At 41.8% G+C, this 22,150-nt stretch overlaps 1 protein-coding gene across 2 annotated transcripts in view; it reads right to left on the bottom strand.

Moving 5' to 3' along the window:
* Positions 1-22,150, bottom strand: part of ARHGAP29 (Rho GTPase activating protein 29) — a 211,479-nt gene that overhangs the window by 37,457 nt on the left and 151,872 nt on the right. For both annotated transcript variants that reach the window (XM_040359991.1, XM_040359992.1), the window contains 10 exons: positions 19,383-19,520; positions 19,140-19,204; positions 18,017-18,127; positions 15,938-16,018; positions 13,114-13,302; positions 8,622-8,759; positions 3,067-3,251; positions 1,413-1,582; positions 1,201-1,326; positions 1,029-1,127 (listed from right to left, as the gene is read on the bottom strand). In XM_040359991.1, coding sequence (XP_040215925.1) covers positions 1,029-1,127; positions 1,201-1,326; positions 1,413-1,582; positions 3,067-3,251; positions 8,622-8,759; positions 13,114-13,302; positions 15,938-16,018; positions 18,017-18,127; positions 19,140-19,204; positions 19,383-19,520 — 1,302 coding nt within the window. The remainder of the gene's footprint in view (positions 1-1,028; positions 1,128-1,200; positions 1,327-1,412; positions 1,583-3,066; positions 3,252-8,621; positions 8,760-13,113; positions 13,303-15,937; positions 16,019-18,016; positions 18,128-19,139; positions 19,205-19,382; positions 19,521-22,150) is intronic.

Here is a 22,150-nt window from a genome sequence, read left to right as displayed (position 1 = left end):
ATACATAGCCATCCTCATGAAGCTATGTCCACCAACTTTACATTTAGTACAGTGGCTAACATACACTATATTACCAAAAGTATCGGGATGCCTGGCTTAAAAGAGAAGTATGGGTTTTCTTTTTTTTTTGGGATATTTATACTTGCCTAGCTGTCCCCCGGCATCTCTGCATCGAGAATCGAGCCACTGAAAACCACCGTTGGCTCGGTTCTCTCACCTCCCTGAGCGGAAAGCCCCTGACTGTCAATCCGCATCTCTCCTGCTCTGCTCCTCCACACTCATTTTGAGTGTGGAGGAGCAGTGAGCGGCCATCTCAGCGGCTCGCTGAGCTGCTGAGACTGCCAGCAGTCAAGGCAGCAGGCGGATGCAGACTTCCCTAGTCGGGATGACACGCTGCGTTGACTGATTGCAGCGACGTCAGTGGAGAACGGACTTCAGACCAAATGAATTGCACTCCCGAGACCCATTGGAAAAGTCCAGCCTATAAAGCTTGGGCTGGACTTCTCCTTTACCATGCACATGAACTTTAATGGCATCCAAGTCTTAGTCTGTAGGGTTCAATTATTGAGTTGGCCCACCCTTTGCAGCTGTAACAGCTTCAACTCTTCTGGGAAGACTGTCCACATAGTTTAGGAGTGTGTCTATGGGAATGTTTTACCATTCTTCCAGAAGAGCATTTGTGAGGTCAGGCACTGATATGGACGAGAAGGCATGACTCGCAGTCTCCACACTGAATCATCCCAAAGATGTTTCATCGGGTTGAGGTCAGGACTCTGTGCAGGCCAGTCAAGTTTCTCCACCCCAAACTCACTCATTCATGTCTTTATGGAACTCGATTTGTGCACTTTAAAGCGCTGATACCCCAGTGCGAAACGCGTCAGCTATCCACCCCACTGTCTGCTGTGACTTGTAGTGCGGTTTCCATTTTTTACAATTAAAAGCAACTTTAAGAATTTTATGGAAGTGCGGCTGTCCAGTCTTTTCTCCGGTCTTAACTTTAGCTGAAGGATGCAGAGAGAGAAAATTACCATTGTCGGAAGGTGACGGAGGTTCCCTCTCATCCAGATCATCAGCTGATGACATAGTACCAGTCGATGGGGTCCTTGGAAGTCGCCTTTTAAAGTCACCTGTAACAAGAAGTTGTATTCAGCACACAATAGGCCTATTTTCCTTGAACAGCTTTAAATGAACAACCTGTACCTGGACTAGCTGATGGAGAATCCATAGATCTTGACTCGCTGCTCCCACCTGCACTCTCAGAATCGCTGCACATGCCACTACTCTGGTTACCAACAGACCACGACCTAAACGGTGGACCTCTTAATGCTTTAGGAGGGAAACCAGCATAAAGGTTATAAGCTGTAACTAAACACGAAAAAAAGGAATTTAAGTCATGATTTATAAAGGCATACTTTGAATATCAGTACTGCTGCTTGATCTTTTCTGCCCAATCTTCTGAGAGCGACTATAGGGGGGACTACCAAGATCCTCAGGAGATTGATTGGAGTATTCAGCAGATCCTTGAGACAAGTTCCCATGAGAGGCGTGTGCGCTGTTCTCTTTTTCCTTTGGCATAAGAGACCTAAGAGTGAGAAACAAACATGCATGTTTGCCCAGGTTGTTGGCAAGTTATGGAATGAGCACCTCTAATCCACTGCAATGTTGTGCACAAGTAACTTGGCCAAAGATGAGCAGACTCAACCCCTTAAAATTGATCATTCTCAACTCAGCCTTCGGAGCATATACGACCAACTACTATAATGGATAAATCTGTCTGACCCCTGTTCTGAACATCTATACTGTGCAGGTAACAAAAGAAGCAATTTTACATGAACATTTACACCACAACCATGCAGTATTTAAGCAGATATCATTGTCTTTGAAAGAACAGACTAAACTTGGCCTGGCCAAAGAAGATCAAAAAAGGACCACTTCAGGCTAATTGCATTGTAATGGCATCTTAGGCCTCGTACACATGACCGAACATGTCTGCTGAAACTGGTCCGTCGGACCAGTTTCCGCGGACATGTCCGACCGTGTGTAGGGCCGACCGGACAGTTTTCCGGCCTAGCGGACAGGTTTCCAGCAGACAAATGTTTCTTAGCATGCTAAGAAACATGTCCGCTGGAAGCCTGTCCGACGGTCAGTACGACTCATCGGACATGTCCGCTGGCCCGAGAACCGCGCATGGCGTTGAAGTGGTTCGACGCATGCGTGGAAGCATTGAACTTCCGGGTTCGTGCACGTCGCCGTCGCGTATTCTGTCCGCGGGGAATTTGGTCTGATGGTGTGTACAGCCATCAGACCAAATGATCCCAGCAGACATGTCTGCTCGTCTGTACGAGGCCTTAGGAGCAAGGTCCAATAGCTACAAAAACCAAATAAAGCTGCCAGATACAAGTAAACAGAGTCCACAAAGTGGTTGTAAACCCTTACATATACCAACTAAAATTGCCAACCTCAGGAGATGCCGGTGAAACAAATCCCCCTACATAAGTTGCACATGTTTATCTGTAGCCCTACAGACATTCAAAATCTACAAAGCATTTTTCAGCTCCAAATGGCAGTGATTAGATATCACACTGTACACAGCATAGAGCAGGGAGGGGCGTGTATTCTGAGACCTGATTGAAGGGAAAGGACATACCCCCCCCCCTTCAACACAGTCTCATAAGGAAACATGCACAACTAAGGCTGTCAATCACCTGCTGTGCGCTGGAGGGGGCGGGGCCATCTGCCTGTATTGTCTAGTGTCAGCATAGACTTGCAGAAGTGACTCATGCAGATAGAGGAATGAGAGAGCAGTCAGAAATCGCAATAGGTGCTTGGGGCTGAGGTAAATACACACTATGGAAGGATATGCTTTGTTAATTTTTAATTTCAGGAGATTTACAACCACTTTATTGACAACTTTAAACACACAGCTAGAACTTGTACATGAACGAGTTGCCTTAAGCACTGCACTGCTCTTACAGAGGGAGTGTATATGCACCCTTAGACAAACGACTTGTTTGCTTTCACGGACCTTGGTGGTATGTGCGAGATGTTGACAGAAGTAAAACTTACCGACCAATTTGCGAATTTGAAGCGATCCCGACTTCAATACCGCAATCATCCTTAGGCAAGTTCCTTACAAACTCTGAAAATTGCTGCCCTGGTTCATAACGCTTGGCATTCTCGCAGAGGGACTGGCAGTTGACAGGCAGCGATACCACCTGGGCATGCTGCATCTGAAACAGGTTTACTGTAGCCTGTTTAAAGATGATTTTTAGATTAGAACATTTTCACCAAGAAAACAAACAACTCCTAATATTTGAATACCCCCAAAAAATAAGAATTAACCACAAAATGTCAACACGCTTGTGCATGAAGTTACTTGTTTGTCCCATTTGGCTTAAAATGTTTGCCAGACCACATGAACACCACTCTGCTGCTGCCTACCACACAGAATGTCATCTCACAGACAATACAGTAGCGTTTGGCTTGTAACTAATCACATTCTGGGACGTTACTTTTAGCGCCCAATAATAAAAGTTGCTTTTTAAAAAATAATGTTAATACGTTTTTTTTAACTTAATACGTTCTTTGATATAAGGTAACATACCTTACAATGTTCTCCCCACACCCTAAACACTTACCAGAGTTCTCTCTCAATCCAGTGCCATGTCTTTTTGCAGCACTGCTCTCCTTTCTTCCTGGTCTCACAGCAGACACAGAGCAGTGGGAGCCATTGGCTCCTACTGCTGCCAATCAAATCCTGTGGGGGGGGGGTGTCCAAGCTGCGTTGTACGTCTATGGACTCACACAGCCTGGCTTGGAAGCACACCTGCACGGGTGCCCACTCAGTACACGGCTTAATGAAGGCACAAGTGCAGGGAAGAAAGAGCAGACAGCACTAGCCAGAGACTCCAGAAGAGGTGGCAAGGGGCCACTCTGTGCAAAGAGCAAGTAACTATAACTACTTGAATAAAAATAAAATGACCTTTACATCCACATTAATATTAGGTAGAGGGGTTATAGCCAAGCTTCAGGTTAATGGTAAGAGTTAACTTAAAGGTTAAAAACTGAAGTTATGGCTTGGCTTTTCCTAATTAAGTTCATCCAAATGCCATGCCACGAAGGCAACCATTGCTGACCTCCTTTTACTTATCTCTGACATAAGTACTCATGCATCATCGCGGTGACTCGAGAGGAAGTTCACGCCCTCTTTTCCCTGCAGCCTTCTGAGACATGTCACAGGTCCCAGAAAGCTGTGGAACCATTCACAAAGTACAGTGTCACTCTCACATGCGCAGTGGGAAGCCTGCTGCGAAGCTGCAAGCAGTCACAGCCGTCTTCCCAAAGTAAACACGGCGGTACCTGGACTTGAAGGCGGCTGAATAGCCAGCTCGGGTGAGGACAGAGCTGGATCCCTGGACAGGTACGCATCACTATTATTAAAAGTCGGCAGCTACAGCGTTTATATTTTTTAATTTCTAGCATGAAGAACGTCTTAAAGTACTCATCCACCTATGCGTTAGGTTGAGGTTAATGCCGCGTACACACCATCACTTTATGTGATGAAAAAAAACAAAGTTTTTAAAAACATCACCTTAAATGACCGTGTGTGGGGGAAAACGTTGTTTTATGTCTTGTGAAAAACGACAAAAAAAAAATTGAAGCATGCTTCAATTTTATGTGTCGTTTTTCAAAACGTTGTTTTTTACTTCACAGAAATTGACCGTGTGTAGCAAAAAACAACGTTTTTACACCCGTGCATGCCCAGAAGCTAGTTATGAAGCGAGCTTCAATGGAAAAACGTGGTGAACGTAACCTCGCTTTGCTAGAGCATTGTGAAAAAACGATGGTGTGTAGGCAACTTTCAAAAACGTCGTTTTTTACTTCACAGAAAATGACGTTTTTTTTCATCACATAAAGTGATGGTGTGTATGCGGCATAAGAGTTTCAGTAGGTGGGGGAGTAGGTTCTTACTACCAGCTTTTTTTTCAAACACCAAAACCTCACTTTTGTTGGCGAAAAAACAAACCAAAGCACCACAGCCACTGGGACTGCACTGTAACATTCCGTGCAGACATTTCTGCCGATCACAAAATACATAGAACAGGGAAGACATTAAACAAAAACAAATGCTTGATCCACTGGAAGGGAGCAGCCACCTTCACAGAAAGAGAGGTTAACCAAGTAAAAGGACAAGACAGAATGCAGTTCTCCAGGTAACATCTGCACACAAGGTACTAAATAAAACTATGCTTGAACGTTCAGTTGGCATTACACCTTCTGCAGCATTCGGACATGACTGCTCAGATACTACAGACAGATAGCTCACCCCAATGCCATAGCACCCCATAGATGTACTTACACATCTTTAGAAAACAGCTGAAGGCTTCAGAGGCATATCTGTATGGCTAGCACTACAACAACAGTAAAGGAAAGAGCAGAAATTTAATAGTAAATACTTTTTTTGGTTGTCCATGACCCCACCGAGGAGATCTCTCTTCCTGAGACAGGAAATAAAGGGGGACGGTTTTCATTTAGACTGAAAGAAGCAGACCGTATTAAAAACCTGACAGAGATTCGAACCATTCCCATTTTCCTAAAAAAGTGCTTTGTTTGCACTAAAGAGATTTCTTGAGAGGAAAGGGGTCTTCCCCAGTGTGGTCACAGAATGTGCTAAAAATCGCATAAGGTTTTTGTTTTTGCCACTCACAGACATTGTGGCTTAATTTTTGCTTCAAATTTACCAAGTTTTTTTTACACAGCAAATCAAAATCTAAGCCAATCACAGTCAAATCTGTTCCAGGTTCTTTGTCTTGGTCCATAGAATGTATAATACCAACATTCCTCTAAACATAAAACACACGTTCCTCCTCTAAACCAAACTGCATTCTATTTCTACAAAATAGTTAATGAAGCCTTATGAGACGCACCAGACTGGCCCCCCTAGCCCCGTGGACATCAAGAGGGGATCACCGTGCTTCTGGCCAGAAGTACCAGACTTTGAAAGACTAAGATTTTAGGGGAAAGGCACTCGCGGATTAACAGATTGTCAACCAAGCAATAATAGACTCATTCAGCGAAATAATTAACTTATTACAAGAGAGAACACTGGTTCAACAGTCACAGCTCAGAAGCACACAGGCTAGATTTGTTGTACAAGTCCTTCAGCACGGAAGGAGAGCACAGGACAAAGTAGAAAGATACAGAAGTGAAAGGGGGTTTATGTCCTTGGAATAGTTTCAAAAGGAAACTGCTACTTTTCATCCTGATTCAGGACTATGGGGGATCATCTTTATTCCAAAACATGTCTCTGTCCTCCCAGCAAGGCAGATTAAACTGCATCGGATAGTTATTCTGTTTTCAAAGTAACATTAATGCAGTCGGCTTTTAGACAGTAGTGGAACTTCTAGTTATTAACTGAGAATGTTTTGGCAGAGGGCCACTTTGGATATTTCCCCCAGGAGAAGCTTAACATAGCACTCCATCTAACTCCTTCATTGCTGAATGGGCTGGAGTCACCACAAAGCCACCCGAAGTTGCCATCCTAAATATAGAAAAAGCAGCTACCTATCCCCCTTCTGTGGCATCACTTCTGTACAAACATATTCAAGCAATATGAGTAGTTGGTGTCATCAGGTCACAGATACTGACACATTTTTACTATTTACTTGGATATATGCGAAACAGATTTTAAAAGGTAAAAAGGATACTTTAAAAAGGAGGTCCGGGAATTTTTTTTTATTACAAGCCAGCAGCTACACATACTGCAGCTGCTGGCTTTTAATAAATGCACACTTACCTGTCCAGCGATGTCGGCAGTAAGGTTCCCGGCGTGAAGCCGAAAGGCTACACTGCCCCCATTGTGGGTAAGGGAACCCGGCAGTGTAGCCTTTCGGCTTTACCCTACTATGCATGCGCAAGTTACGCTCCTCTCTCCCATTAGCCCAGCGGCCAGGGGAGGAGGAGGGAGCCCCGCTGTGATGTCACGGCCGCACTCCTGTAAGTGGGAATGGATACCCATCTGACAGGTATCCTGGACACCCCAAGAAAGGTGCCAATTGTGGCACTGGAGGGGCGGAGGAATCCGATAAGCGAAAGTTCCACTTTAGGGTGGAGCTACGCTTTAAAGAAAAAACCCAAATATAACACTTGACCTACAGCCATCCACTAGTTAAAGTGTAAGCAAACAATGCTGTTCCATGTGTGTATAGCAACATAGGGGTTTATTTACTAAAGGTAACTCCACTTTGCACTGCACGTGCACTTGGAAGTGCAGTCGCTGTAGATCTGAGGGGGACATGCAAGGAAAATAAAAAAAAGCATTTTAGCTTGCACATGTTCGGAAGATAAAATCAGCAGAGCTTCCTCTCAGATCTACAGCGACTGCACTTTCAAGTGCATGTGCAGAGTGGATTTGCCTTTAGTAAATCAACCCCATAGTGTGATAAACCTACCCACCAGCCAGAGCTCCCTTTGTTTATACAACAAGCATGCAGCTGTGGCATGATCCTATAGACTTTAATAGGTGAACGTTTGGCAAGCAGCACCACATTCTTACACAACATGACAAATATAATTTGACCCATCATGAATTATTGTGGCTGCAAGAAAGTGCATGGATGTTTTTTTTTTACGGCGCCGCATGTGAACCTAGCCTAAGACCGCTTTCACACTGAGCCGCCCATAGAGTCAGCGGTAAAACACTGCTATTTTTACCGCCGACGCTATGGGCGGATTTGCGGCGCATTTTCGGCCGCTAGCGTGGCGCATTTAACCCCCCCGCTAGCGGCCGAGAAAGGGTTAAAACCGCCCGCAATGCGCTTCAAAAGGCAGCAGCGGTGAAGGAGCGGCTAGCAGAATTTTTTTACCGTCCTGCTAACGCAACGCTCCAGTGTGAAAGCCCTTGGGCTTTCACACTGGAGACAATTGAGCAGATTTTTAAGGGCGGATTGCAGGCGCTATTTTTAACGCTAAAGCACCTGCTATACGCTCCTGTGTGAAATGGGTCACAGATTAAGATTTCCAGGTATTTATTACATCTCAGTTCTCATCCTGAAAAAGCCTTCATCTGATTTATTATTTTTTACCCCCCAGGACAAAGCCAGGCAGGGCTGCTGATGGGGGGGGGGGTGTGAACCATCTCTCCTGTACCAGGACTGAGCCCCATTAGTTTAGCAGATAGCCCAAGGGTAAAGAGGGGACCCCAGGCCACATCAGCTCAGCAGCAGGGGTCAGAGAAAGAACCATTTACTAATTTTCTTGAGAAGGTAATTAAAGTCCCGGTCTCTTCTTCAACATCAATCCTCCAGGGCAGGGCAGAACTTTAAATTTGTAGAGGGGCTGCAGCATGGAGGATTACTACCCAACAATTTGTAAATTGTGCCCTCTCTTTTCATAGCCCCTGCTGCTGAACAGATGGTCCTAGGAACTTTTATTTCTGTAAACTATCACATAACTGTGCATGTGCAAAAAGATAGTTAAAGGCAGGGACTGTTAGGCAGGCTGTATGAGGCCCCCCCACAATGGTTTATGGTCAATGGTTCTAGCTCAATATATATATATATATATATATATATATATATATATATATATATATATATATATATATAATGCTGTTAACATACCGCTTTTAGAGTGAGGTCACACTGATAAACAAGTTCTCGGATTTGTGTTAGGATTTCACTCTTAACAGTTTCCATGTCACTCCTTTTTAGTTCCACATCTGCCACACAGGCTTTGTAATTTTCTTTAGCTTCTTCTGCCTGCCAAGCATAACAAAAAAAAAAAAAAAACCTTCAAGACATATCCAAGAATGTGCATCTAAGAAATTCAAACTTCAAACTTGGAAATACATATGAATACATACTGGTGACATTGCGTACCTGCCCATTGTTTTTTGTGTTTCACCTTGAGTTAAAATACCAGACCACCTTTCTGGGTAACAACCTCTCCTAATCACCAACCTAGTGGTCTGTGGATAGATTAATCCTGAGGCTGCATTTCTTGAGTGCAGCAATTCCCAATCCACCCACAAAAGTCTATGCAACCAATTTAAAAAGACCCATGAATTAAAAAACCAATGTGAGAAAGCTGCCAAGGAAACTTCTATTACCTAAATCTTAGGCGACGTGCATTTCCTGAAGCCAAACCTAGAATTAGTATGTGGTCCACAACAGAAGCAGAAAAATCTGCTTCTATCTGAGTCTTTTAACACAGGTGTTCTGTCTTGCGACAAATTCCTTTTAAACATGTCAGTGACAATCTGCACATCTCTGAATCAGAAAAAAAGGATTCTTGCATTTTGTTATTCAACTGAAAATTGAATGTCTGCAGCAGCTGCACTGCTTCTTGGATAGCATCAAAAAACCACAGTATGATTCAGAAGCTGAATATAGGCATGTGGCTAGAGCCGAAACAACTAATCGATTAATCGACAACTAATCGATTATGAAATCAATCGATTACAATTTTCATAATCGATTAGAATCGGCCAGTAACATAATAAGGTTAAAAAACTACAATTAGCCCTTTATAGTACAAAAAAAGCAAATCGCTACTGTAAATATCACTTTCTCTGTCCCACATTAAAAAAATTAACCCCTTTCAGTAGCGAATATTTGCTCTTTCTGTACTTATTTTTGTTTTTTTTAACCCCATTATGTTACTAAACATCTCAGGTCTGGGGTCACAAATCAGTTTTTTGGTGCTTTTTGCAGAGACGCACTACAGTTCATTTACATGTTTTCCTATGGGACACATTCACATCCATGATCTTTTTTCAGCTGCTGCCTATTTGGAAAGGGCAAGGACTTGTATTTATTTTTTGGTTCTATATACTTTAATAGAGAAGCTGCAGAAAAAGCATGTAATGTGTTTTTGCGGCAATTTGTGTTTTGTAATCTGCCCAACAACAATTTTTTTTTTTTTAAGGCTATTATCCGATTAATCGAAACAATAAAATCGACCAACTAATCGATTATGAAAATAATCGTTAGTTGCAGCCCTACATGTGGCAAAGGCATTCCTATGTTAACCGCTTGCCGACCAGCCGCAGTTTTACAGTGGCAGGTCGGCTTTGCTGGGCGAGATCACGTAATATTACATCATCTCGCCGAGCAGCCAATAGGGCCTCGCGCGTCGCCGACAAAAATGTGTCAAAAGTGTCCGCCGTAATGTCGCAGTACCGATAAAAATCGCTGATCGCCGCCATTACTAGAAGAAAAAAAAAAAAAAGAAAAAAAATGCCATAAAACTATCCCCTATTTTGTAAACGCTATAACTTTTGCGCAAACCAATCAAACGCTTATTGCGATTTTTTTTACGAAAAATATGTAGAAGAATATGTATCGGCCTAAACTGAGGAAAAAAAAAAGTTTGTTTTTAATATATTTTTGGGGGATATTTATTACAGCAAAAAGTAAAAAATGTATAATTGTTTTCAAAATTGTCGCTCTATTTTTGTTTATAGCGCAAAAAATAAAAAAAACGCAGAGGTGATCAAATACCACCAAAAGAAAGCTCTATTTGTGGGAAAAAAAGGATGCCAATTTTGTTTGGGAGCCACGTCGCACGACCGCGCAATTGTCAGTTAAAGCGACGCAGTGCCGAATCGCAAAAAGTGGCCTGGTCTTTGACCAGCAATATGGTCCGGGGCTGAAGTGGTTAAAGAGTACTACAGGATTGTTTATTAGATTTTACAGTTGCGTTGCACATAGAAGTATACAAAGCATGCAAATATTTACTTGAAAAGTTTATTCAATAAAGCCAGAGCACTATGTACAGTGCCTTGAAAAAGTATTCATACCCCTTGGAATTTTCCACATTTTGTCATGTTGCAAACAAAAACGTAAATGTATTTTATTGGGAATTTAATGAGACCCCAACACAAAGTGGCACATAAATTGTGAAGTGGAAGGAAAATGATAAATGGTTCTCAATTTTTTTTTACAAATAAATATCTGAAAAGTGTGGCGTGTATTTGTATTCTGTAGCCTTTACTCCAAAACCCCCAACTAAAAATCTAGTGGAACCAACTGTCTTTAAAAGCCACCTAATTAGAAAATTGAGTCCACCTGTATGTAATTTAATCTCAGTACAAATACAGCTGATCTGTAAAGCCCTCAGAGGTGTGTTAGAGAACTTTAGTGAACAAAACAGCATCATGATGGCCAAAGAACACACCAGACAGGTCAGGGATAAAGTTGTGGAGACATTTAAAGCAGGGTTAGGTTAGAAAACAACTTTCCAAGCGGTAAACATCTCACAAAGCACTGTTCAATCCACCATCCAAAAATGGAAAGAGTATGACACAACTGCAAACCTACCAAGACCTCGCTGTCCACCTAAACTGACAGGCCGGGCAAGGAGAGCAATCAGAGAAACAGCCAAGGGGCCCATGGTAACTCTGGAGGAGCTGCAGAGATCCACAACTCGGGTGGGAGAATCTGTCCACAGGACAACTCATATACCCCACAAATCTGGCCTTTATGGGAAAGTGGCAAGAAGAAAGCCATTGTTAAAGCAAAGCCATAAGAAGTCCCGTTTGCAAGCAGCCATGTGGGGACACAGCAAACATGTAGAAGAAGGTTCTCTGGTCAGATGAAACCAAAATGTTACTTTTTGGCCCAAAAGCAAAACGTTATGTGTGGTGAAAAAAACGAACACTGCACATCACCCTGAACACAACCTCTCCACTGTGAAACATGGTGGTGCTTTTCTTCAGCAGGGACAGGGAAGCTGGTCAGAGTTGATAGGAAGATGGATGGAGCCAAATACAGGGCAATCCTAGAAGAAAACCTGTTAAGAGTCTGCAAAAGACTTGAGACTGGGGTGGAGGTTCACCTTCCAGCAGGACAACGACCCTAAACATACATCGAGACCTACAATGGAATGGTTTAGATCAAAGCATATTCATGTGTTAGAATGGCCCAATCAAAGTCCAGACCGAAAATCAGTTGAGAATTTGTGGCAAGATTTGAAAATTGCTGTTCACAGACAGAGCTTGAGCTATTTTACAAAGAAGAATTGGCAAAAAATGTACTCTCTAAATGTGCAAAGCTGGTAAAGACATACCCAAAAAGACTTGCAGCTGTAATTGCAGCGAAAGGTGGTTCTACAAAGTATTGACTCAGGGAGCAATACAATTGCACTTTTCAAATATTTATTTGGAAAAAAAAAAAATATATCACAATTATGTGCCACTTTGTATTGGTCTATCACATAAAATTAATTTACATTTGCAACATGACAAAATGTGGAACATTTCAAGGCACTATATAACTCATAAAGAGAAAAATTACAATTCTCTTTTTCAGAGTAAACCAATCTGACATATGATAAGCTGGTGTGGGTAGCTGCACTCCATTTCTGTTCCTTGCATTGCTTTACTGGATATCCTCAGCAAAGTGCAACATAACTGAAGAACCATTTCTCACTACTCAATCACATTTTACAAGACTGTGAAGGGACTAGACAACAGGGATATGGAAGTATTATTTTTGCTTGTTAAGCACAAATGCTGCATGCTGGCAAATTAAAGAAGGCTGCAGTGTCAGCAACTTCAGACAGCGCAGTCCACAGTACAGTATACAGCAAATTTGAGGTTCTGCTGAATTCTTATACATATTAAGCCAATCAGCTCAGTGAATGTTTATTGCTACAGGGCCCAGGAGAGACTAATGCACATCAAGTGTGCTGAATTCGGCCAGTCCGGTCATTTTATGTGGCCCTCGAACCTCTCCTGCAGCTCCCCTTGTCTCTGCCGACAACTTGTGGGCAGTTGTCAGTAGAGAGGACGACGGAACTTTCTTTAGCCAGATCCTGCACTTCTCCGTGCAGCCAGAGTAAGGGGGGTGCACTGTGATGTAAGGGAGGGTGGGGGACTCTTGACTTCTGATGCTGGGGTGGAGCTTTTGATATCTGGTATACCTGGCACTTTGAGGGCAACCATAATGTTGATGCGGCCTGTGATGAAATGGAGTCTGACACCCCTTATGCACATTAAAAGAGGTTGCTGCATCACTAGTGTCCAATACCTGATCATACACAATTAAACTAAGCCATTCCCTAGAACCGCATTTCCAGTGTTCCAATTATATTCATACAGCTCAAATCTACCTTCAGTAAAGCCTCTTCTTCTAGACGTCGTTTTTTCTCCAACTGTTTGCTGCCATCCTTCAAGAGCCCTCCAGATAAACTGAGCTGCTCTTCTTCGGCACGTATCGTGCTTGATTTTGCTCTTTCATGCTCATCTTGTCGTTGAACGTTCAGTAACTTTGCTTTCCTTAAAGCAGTTTCGAGTTCTTGCTACATGAACACAGAAATTTCAGGTTTTAGAAAGAAATATTCCTAATGCTTAATTTATTTATTACAGGTATGCATATAGCACCAACAATTTATGCAGCGCTTTACATGTTGTACATTCACATCTGCCCTCGCTCTCAAGGAGCTTACAATCTAAGTACCTATCCCACATGCAAACACTAACTAGGGCATGATCTGAATAACCTACCATGTCTTTGGGGAGAAATATAAGAGTACCCAAAGAAAACCCAAACGGCAATCACAGGGAAAACATACAAACCATATGCAGATCATATAAATAGGGTAAACTCCTGCGCTGTCTGAAAAGTGAAGGGAAGGGGAACAAACTAAAAATACTGCTGCAAATATGAAAGTCTACCTCGATAGACTAAAGTGAAACAGAAAAAATTTAAAATGCAATACTTGCGCTGTAAGGTGTGGGACAAGGGGTGTATAGGCGGTAACGTTTATAAGTGACTAGTGAAGGTATTATTTGGTGAGAACAACATTATAAGACATATATAGCAATGAAACCAATACAAGGACAGTCCTTAGTGAAAAATCTGCACTCTGAGGAGATCCAAATCCAGTGCAGTCCTGCCGTGTATTGGTGTGCTCCAAATAGAGTTAAATCCTAATCTCCAACGGTGCAGGTGTTGTGTAAAAATAAAAATCAAAATAAAAATGCAAAAGGTACACTTTAGAAAAAGGAACACGGAGAAAAGTTCTGAAGAAAATGTATATAAGACCCTTGGATCTTTTTTGTGACGGTATTTCACCATCAGCCTTTTTTTTGTCCTTTTACTCTGTTTTTTCATGTTAAATATCGGATGGAGATTTACGTGTGCTATTTGTGGACTGTAACCATCTAGACCAGTTTGACCTGGACATACTGTGGCCAATTCGAGGTGAGCAGCTGGGCTCACCAAAGGTGTTTGCATGTAACTTTGGTGCTGGCTCTACTATCCTATCCCACATTACGGATCCAAGGGTCTTATATACATTTTCTTCAGAACTTTTCTCCGTGTTCCTTTTTCTAAAGTGTACCTTTTGCATTTTTATTTTGATTTTTATTTTTACACAACACCTGCACCGTTGGAGATTAGGATTTAACTCTATTTGGAGCACACCAATACACGGCAGGACTGCACTGGATTTGGATCTCCTCAGAGTGCAGATTTTTCACTAAGGACTGTCCTTGTATTGGTTTCATTGCTATATATGTCTTATAATGTTGTTCTCACCAAATAATACCTTCACTAGTCACTTATAAACGTTACCGCCTATACACCCCTTGTCCCACACCTTACAGCGCAAGTATTGCATTTTAAATTTCATATGCAGATCATATCCAGAGTTTTGATCCAAAGACCCCAGTGCTGCAAGACCGTATTGCTATCCACTAAGCCAGGGATATTCAATTAGCGGACCTCCAGCTGTTGCAGAACTACAAGTCCCATGAGGCATAGCAAGACTCTGACAGCCACAAGCATAACACTCAGAGGCAGAGGCGTGATGGGATTTGTAGTTTTGCAACATCTGGAGGTCCGCTAATTGCATATCCCTGCACTAAGCCATAGACCCAAGGTCCATCTTCATGCCAGATTCTGATTGTGCTCGACAGGCTATGCAGAACATTACACAGTCTTCTGTCACATGTACATGTACACACGTACTGAAATTTGGCTAATCCCTGCTAAACCAGCCGATTTTTGCTAATTGCATATTGCTATTCTTCAAAAATAATCCACACTCATTCACTACTTGATGGTCGTGAAATCAATTTTTCATGAAATCGTTTAATGTATTTTTCTGCCACCTAACATCCTCCATGAGCTTCTGAACCTCTACTTTTCCCCTCCTTTTCCCCTTCATTTCTGTCTATTTGGAACAAGTAGTACACAGTAGTTGGGGTATGTGCACTGCCTGCTCCTTGCATAAAACAAATCCCATAGTTAATATCCTAAAGAAATGCAGAGGTTTGGAGGGGGGTGGGAGCTACAGAAGGTAATTTTTGGAGTCCAGAATACATACTTGAATAGAATTTTTTTTTTTTTTTTTTTTTTTAGTGTCACTTAAAAAAAAAAAAAAAAAATCAATCAGCAAAAGGTATATAAACAATCTTCAATGTGATGCATTCCTTTTTCTGCTGTGTCCTGGTTTAGCAGAAATCTTCCTCCTCCACCACTGCAATCTTTCGGTGCAGTGGGGGTTAATATAACTAAGGGGGTTGTGACATGCACTCATCAAAAGTACCTAACCAAGCCCGCCCTTTCTGCCCAGCTCCTCCATTTATAAAAGAGTCATCTATGAATGGAGGAGATAGGTGGGAAGGGTGGGTGGGCATAGTTAAGCGATCTCTTTCCCGACATGGTTTCCACAGTTCTATTAACTGGGGGGGGGGGTGGCATTGGAGGAAGAAGATTTCTGCTAAACCAAGACACAGCAGCACAAGGGAGAAACCTAATATAAATATCCCTTGTGCTGGTTTTTCTTTAAGCAAATTTGAGGTTTAGTTTATATAAAAAAGGGAAAAAAAATACAGTGTTAATGGAAACAATGGTATGAAACTATTTCACTGAAGAAGATGAAGATGAAGAAAACAATCACATATTAAGTTAAAACTATGTGCACCAACCATTTTCCTCTGTTCTCGCTGCCAAAGTTCTTTCATTTCCTTCCTTTGTCTGTCGAGCTCTGATCTTCGAGCTTGAAGAGGCTGCAGCCAAAAGTAAGACTGTTATGCTGTTTGCATGTTAAATCAATGTATGCTGGAAAACAAATACAAGACCTACAAAGCACACTGTTTGGTAAAAAAAAGGGAACTTCATACTTTAATAAAAGCGAATCACTAACTTGAAACCGTACTTGAGTATTCTTACAGCTGCTTAATACAAACACACATACTAAATAACTAAAGTATTTCCATTTTAGAATGGGAAATGTTGGGGAAATAAACGAATACAGGGGTATGACAGCGGGCAATATGTTAAGGAGAGTATTGTGAAAGGTATAACAGGGGGCTATTTGTATAGGAGTAGCGTGGAGGGTATGACAGACAGTATGACCAGTAGAGTAGTACAGTGGGTATGACAGCGGGAAGTAAGTACAGAAAAGGATTGCGGATTGTATAGCCAGAGGCAATATAAGCAGGAAAGTAGTGTGGAGGGCATGCAGGGAACACTTAATACAGGAGGAATGGTACAGTGTATGGCAACAGTATGTGAAGGAGAGGAGCGCTGAGGGTACAGCAGGAGGATTATGGAGAGGTTAGAGGGGAGAATTGGGTGTGGACAGTATAACAGCGGCAAAACATTTATTCTTTTGACTCACCAATGGTAATTGCTTACATTTCCATAATTGGCAACTAAATCATTAACAATACGGCCATAGCCAAACAAGTAAAATAAAAAGGTGTAGAAAAACGTGCCACATAAATCACTTGACTCATACTATATATTTCTAGATTAAAACTGAGTAACTACAGAGCAAATTGGGAGCAGAGCTTGCACACGGGTGGTCTTTAAAGAGAAAAGAAATAAAAAGTTTATGCTTTATGCGTTTTTATTGTCGCCATACAATTTATGCCAGCTGCTTCTGTAATACTAGCGCAGTGATTGACCTTGATACTAAATGTATTAACCAGGTAACAAATAAATGGCTAAATTACAAATTTACATATTAATAAATATTTGAAAGAATGATTACAATTTTTAGCTAATCCCTCACCGGTGAGAAGAGAGATTCTGTAATGTTTTGGCCAGCGAGGGAGTAACGCAGTATGAGCAAGCCTCTTTAGTGATCCTTTGGCAGGCGAGTTGCCATCAGCAAAAGTATCAAGGCCCGAGGACATACAGATTGGTAAACCAGCATTTATTCTGCTACAGCCATGGTTAGATGTTTTTATTTGAAACATTTAAGAAGCGTGAACAAATGAACTTTAGACGCTGGATTTGAATATGGCGGGCAGGGCTGGACAAAACATTACCTGTGGTCTCCCAGCAGCTAATCTTTCCCCATTACTGTTTTACAACGGCTTGTTCTGCACCGTGTCTCTTTGTGGCGGTGGCCATCATGATAGAGACAGGGCTTTTGCTTCTTCAGGTCAGTTCCTCCAACAAGAATGGTAAGCAGCACAGCAGTCAGTCCACCAGAGCACCAAACATCACTCCAAATCTCCTGTGATTCAAAGGTAGCCGCGCCTTAAAGCTGGGTAAATGCCTGAGAGTTTTTTTTCTGTTCAGCCAACGATCTGATTGGAAAAAAAAGCAGATCCCTGCATCCACACACACAAGCGATATGGATGCAGGGGGATCTCTCCCACTGAGCTATTTTGATAGTGGGGACTCTTCTTCCACCCCCGGATGTAACAATCTGCTTTTATTAAACAGAGGGGTACACACAGATCGAAATTTGGCCAGTTCTCGCTGAGCCAGCCAAATTGTGATACATGTATACCCTGCTTTAAATCGCACACTGCGGATACACAGCTAAGAGGTTGCAGACACACAGGAGGAACTAAGCGCTCACATACCTAAAAGTGCTCTTTTATTTTTCAGGAGGAATTCCAAGCACCAGGTACATTATTAAGAGTACTGCTTAGGCACAACTAACATTTACATTTTTTTATGTAATAGTTATATAAAAAAAGTGATGCAACAACAACAACCATAACAGTATTTCAAACCATTGCAATGCAAGAAAGGGATGACCCTACCTGGATGAATTTGTTACTTTGGAGGGCAGTAATTGTTTGCAGGCACAGCTGGCTAGCTTCAATGTCATTCTGAAAAGCTGCTGTAAAAATTGGTTGGAAAGGCATAAAGTCCTGGAAAAAATAAATAAAAAATAAATAAAAGGTGCAACTTACATTTAAAAATAATGAAAGAAGTGTACTAAAGCAAAACATATAGGCATACAGCCTTACATACAAAAAAGTGTAAAACTATGACTTGCAATTACTCATAGCAACCATTTAAAATTCAGTTTAAATAAAGGAAACTGGTTGCCTAGCTGTCACATTTTTTTTAATTTTTTGCTGCAGCGCAGAACAAGTTTGATCATAAGAACTTCTCCAACTGTGCCAATCTACCCACTTCTTAAGTTTTGGTGACTCAAAATACTAAAGACAGCAGGCCAGAAAAGCTGCAAAGGAAACTAGCATTAAAAAGGTCAGATCATATCACATTTACCTGAAAGCCAATCAGTAAAGAATTTATTTTGATTAATGTATCTTAGCTTACCACTGTGAATTTCTTTTGTTTCAATAAACCCAATAATGCTAATACTACTTGTTTTACATGCTGTATGACTTCAACATAAAAAGGCAAAAAGATTGATGTGAGGTTTGCTTTCAGAAAAAGTTTAAAAAAAGTTATGCTGCTGTGTATGCACTACTGCTTGGTGCACTCAGATTTCCCCTTACAGCAGGCTCCCCATCAGGAGCAGGGACCAGCCGATTTAAATCCTCAGTGCATGCACCTAGTCCGAGGATACCCCACTGACCCTAGCTTCGGCCAGATAAAAACTTGTAGCGGTCCAGATTTGACCTGTTTGGAGACCCGTGGACAGATAATCTGATCATTGACACTGAATTAGCTAAAACTGTACAATAACGTCAGCTTCAATGGATAAGATAGTTGTATGATTTTTGGCAAACCAGAGAGAACTCAACTGTCATTATTCAGGTGATGATGAGGCTTGGGGTGGGTTGAAAAGAACATTTTTGTCAAAATGAGAAATCACGAATAAAAAAATACAACTGCACCAGCACTTATAAAGAGAAACAGTGGAAAGCGTGAATTATATTTGCGCTTATTTATATGTATACACAGCATTACCTGTGGGGCAACTATAGACTTTGCTGTTTCGGCCATTTTTGCAAGATTTCTAGCAGCTTCAGCTTCTGAAAGGAGGAGGACAGACTTTTATACAATGTTGCAAAAAAAAATAAAAAAACATTACTGAGCAACATTTACTGAAACATCTAATAATTTAGAAATCACATTACTGACAGTCTAAAGCACAGACATGGCAACAGAATTAATTCCAAAGCTCATTAGACACTGAGAGAAGGCACTCACCCACACTAAGCCTTTTCTCTACCCAGGCCAGGATATCCTTGGCGTATTTTGACCATGCTTTTGCATATGCCAGTGCAGATTCCACACCACTGTAATTTCGCATGAGCATGTTGTCCACTTCTTCTGCACGTAGGTTCCCTGAAAACAACATGTAAAAGGAAAATAAAATAATTCTAAAATCGGCAAGCCCACGCTGGCTTGCAGGCAGTCCTGGCCAAAAGAGACTGCTCAAGTAACTCTGATCTTGGATAGTTCTATAATGCGGCTTGACAGTAAATAGGATTGACAAGGGTTTTAGAAAGAAAGGGTCAGAGACACGAGCAACTTAGATGAGCCTGTCACCTGCCATATGACTACTAAAATTCTTGAATGAGCATACATCAAAGGATAGGCTTTCCAAGAACAAAACTGCCAAATCTAAATACATGTTTGTTATATATTTAGTGCATTTCAGATTTTATTTTTTTCCCCTCTTTAACAGACAATGAATGGATGCTTGACATTGGTTGTTCTCCATGAAAAATCTGTTGCTCTATGGCCACCCTAAAGACTTGTACACACGGTTTTCTGCAGACAAAGCCTCAGACTTTTGCCAGGAATTTGTTTTGCATACAAACGGCACACAATTGTCAGCCAACAAACACAAACGTATTTACATTTTCAGCTCTTCAGCGCCACCCTTTGGACATCTTCTGCTAATGTTGTGTTTGGCGAGCATTGATTCCGAGCATGCGAGTTTGTGCTTTGGACTTTTGTCCGACAACAGACTATGCTTCGCGGGAAAATTTTAAAGCCTGCTATCCAACATTTGTCTGCGGAAAATCCGAAAACAATTGTCTGATGGAGCGTACAAACAGTCAGGTTTTCCGCCAACAGCCTGTCATCACACAATTCCTGTCGGAAAATCCAATCGTGTGTGAGAGGCTTTACTCTGGAAGAACAATTTGTGGTCAAGGAGGGGTAGAAATGTCCGAGATTGCCTAGGGAGGCTTTTCTCAACCAAGGTTCCTCCAGAAGGTGCTAGGAGGTTCTTTAGGAATGAACACTCCATCTCTCAGTATCCACTGACAGCAATGATCTTTTAGCTCTAGGTAACAGGGGCAGTCCTCCACTGATCAACAACATAAGGGGGTCCCTTCTTCCACAGGCCACCAATGCAAGGGACCATACACAGACCACCAGTTTAAAGAGCACTATTTCCACTGCCCATCAAAGTAAAATGAACACTACAAGATCCCTTGTTTCTTCTCTAGCCATTAGTTTCATTGAATTATTAAACAAAGGTTTGTCTCATATCACAGAGCACAGGGGTGTTAAAAACACTGCTCTGCTTTGGGTGTCAAATATGCTAGGTACGCCACATTCTTATTTTATGAATTTATTAGTATTAGAACTACAACCTACTCTGATTCAGTGTACCCTGAGCTGTAGATGTAAATTTGGCAGGGGTTCCCATAGACCTAAACATATTTTTTAAAGGTTCCTCTGTGTTAAGAAGGCTGAGAAACACTGGTCTGGGGGCTTCAGCAAGAATAGTATGTTTGTCGCCATTTATTCAATTTTGTTTCTTCAAAGCATTTAATTACTATTACTATTATTTTATCAAGCACTTAGCTAACATTAAAAAAGGCTTTGAGTACCAAAGTGTCTCTATGCATTTTAAAAAGAAACACAAATCAGGATCCTACTCTTGCCCAATTCTGTGGCATAGACTGTGTCTATCCGACTTGGAGGGGTTCCCATAGAGTGAGAGATCTCTCACAGCGTGAGACTCAGTGGATTTTTCTATTAAAATGTCTCTTTCCACGGGGCCTAAATGTAGAGGTGGATTTGAACGGTTTCATGAACAACTCTTAGTACAGTGCTATCCTCTCTGTTATTTGTAATATTTTAATCAGATTCAGCTCTTTATTCTACCATTCTTTATTTTATATTATCATATATTCCCATTTGTGGTTAGGTTATGGGGGTCTGTACCACCTTGGGTTATGCATTTGCAATAGGGTCAGCCAGTTACGACATTCTAAACAGTCTGAACAGTCAGACCCCGTTTCATTAATCCTTTTTGGTCATACTTTATCCTGCATTTCTTTGTGAGAGCTATCGGCACTATTAACAGGTTTTGCAGTATATAGCCCTCTTCCTTGTAATAATATTTATATTTTTATTGCTATTTAATTTTTTCGCCATCATCCATGTTTATTTCATTTTTAATTGTGCTATATGTAACACTACAGCTTAGACATTATTTTATTTGTTAGATACAGTAATATATAGAGGTGGACCATAGAGTGTTATGTGTATTTACACTGCAAGCAGGATGTGAACTGGTGAGTTGTGGTTGCGGGGACACCCGAGAAGCCGGCGTATCGGGCATGGAGTTTCTGCCCTGTTGCACCGCCCACTCTTCCCACCTTGTTAGCTGATTGGTGAGTTCACTCTGCCAACGGCTTCACACGCTGGCTATACACGCTTTTGCGCTCAGTGAGTCGTGTGCGCGTGTCACTTCCGCCCGCAGTGACGGTGGTGCGCGTGCGCTCGCTCTTCGGACATAGGCTCAATCATTTGGTGCATCAGCATACAAGGGAGTGACCATTGACTGTGTGGCCAATCTCATGAGTAACTCTCAATGACGAAACATGTCGGGGCGTGGCCACACAGTCATTCTTTGAACTAACCTGACATGTTTAGACGCACAGTGCTTCAAGCCTAGCGAGGAATCAGAAAAACTGGCTGTATTTTGGAGTGATCTGCGGTGCCGTGAGTTG

Source organism: Rana temporaria, chromosome 7 (assembly GCF_905171775.1).
Source record: "Rana temporaria chromosome 7, aRanTem1.1, whole genome shotgun sequence".
Classification (NCBI taxonomy): domain Eukaryota; kingdom Metazoa; phylum Chordata; class Amphibia; order Anura; family Ranidae; genus Rana; species Rana temporaria.
The sequence above is the reverse complement of the archived record's forward strand: the minus strand, read 5'-3'. Positions and strand labels throughout refer to the sequence as shown.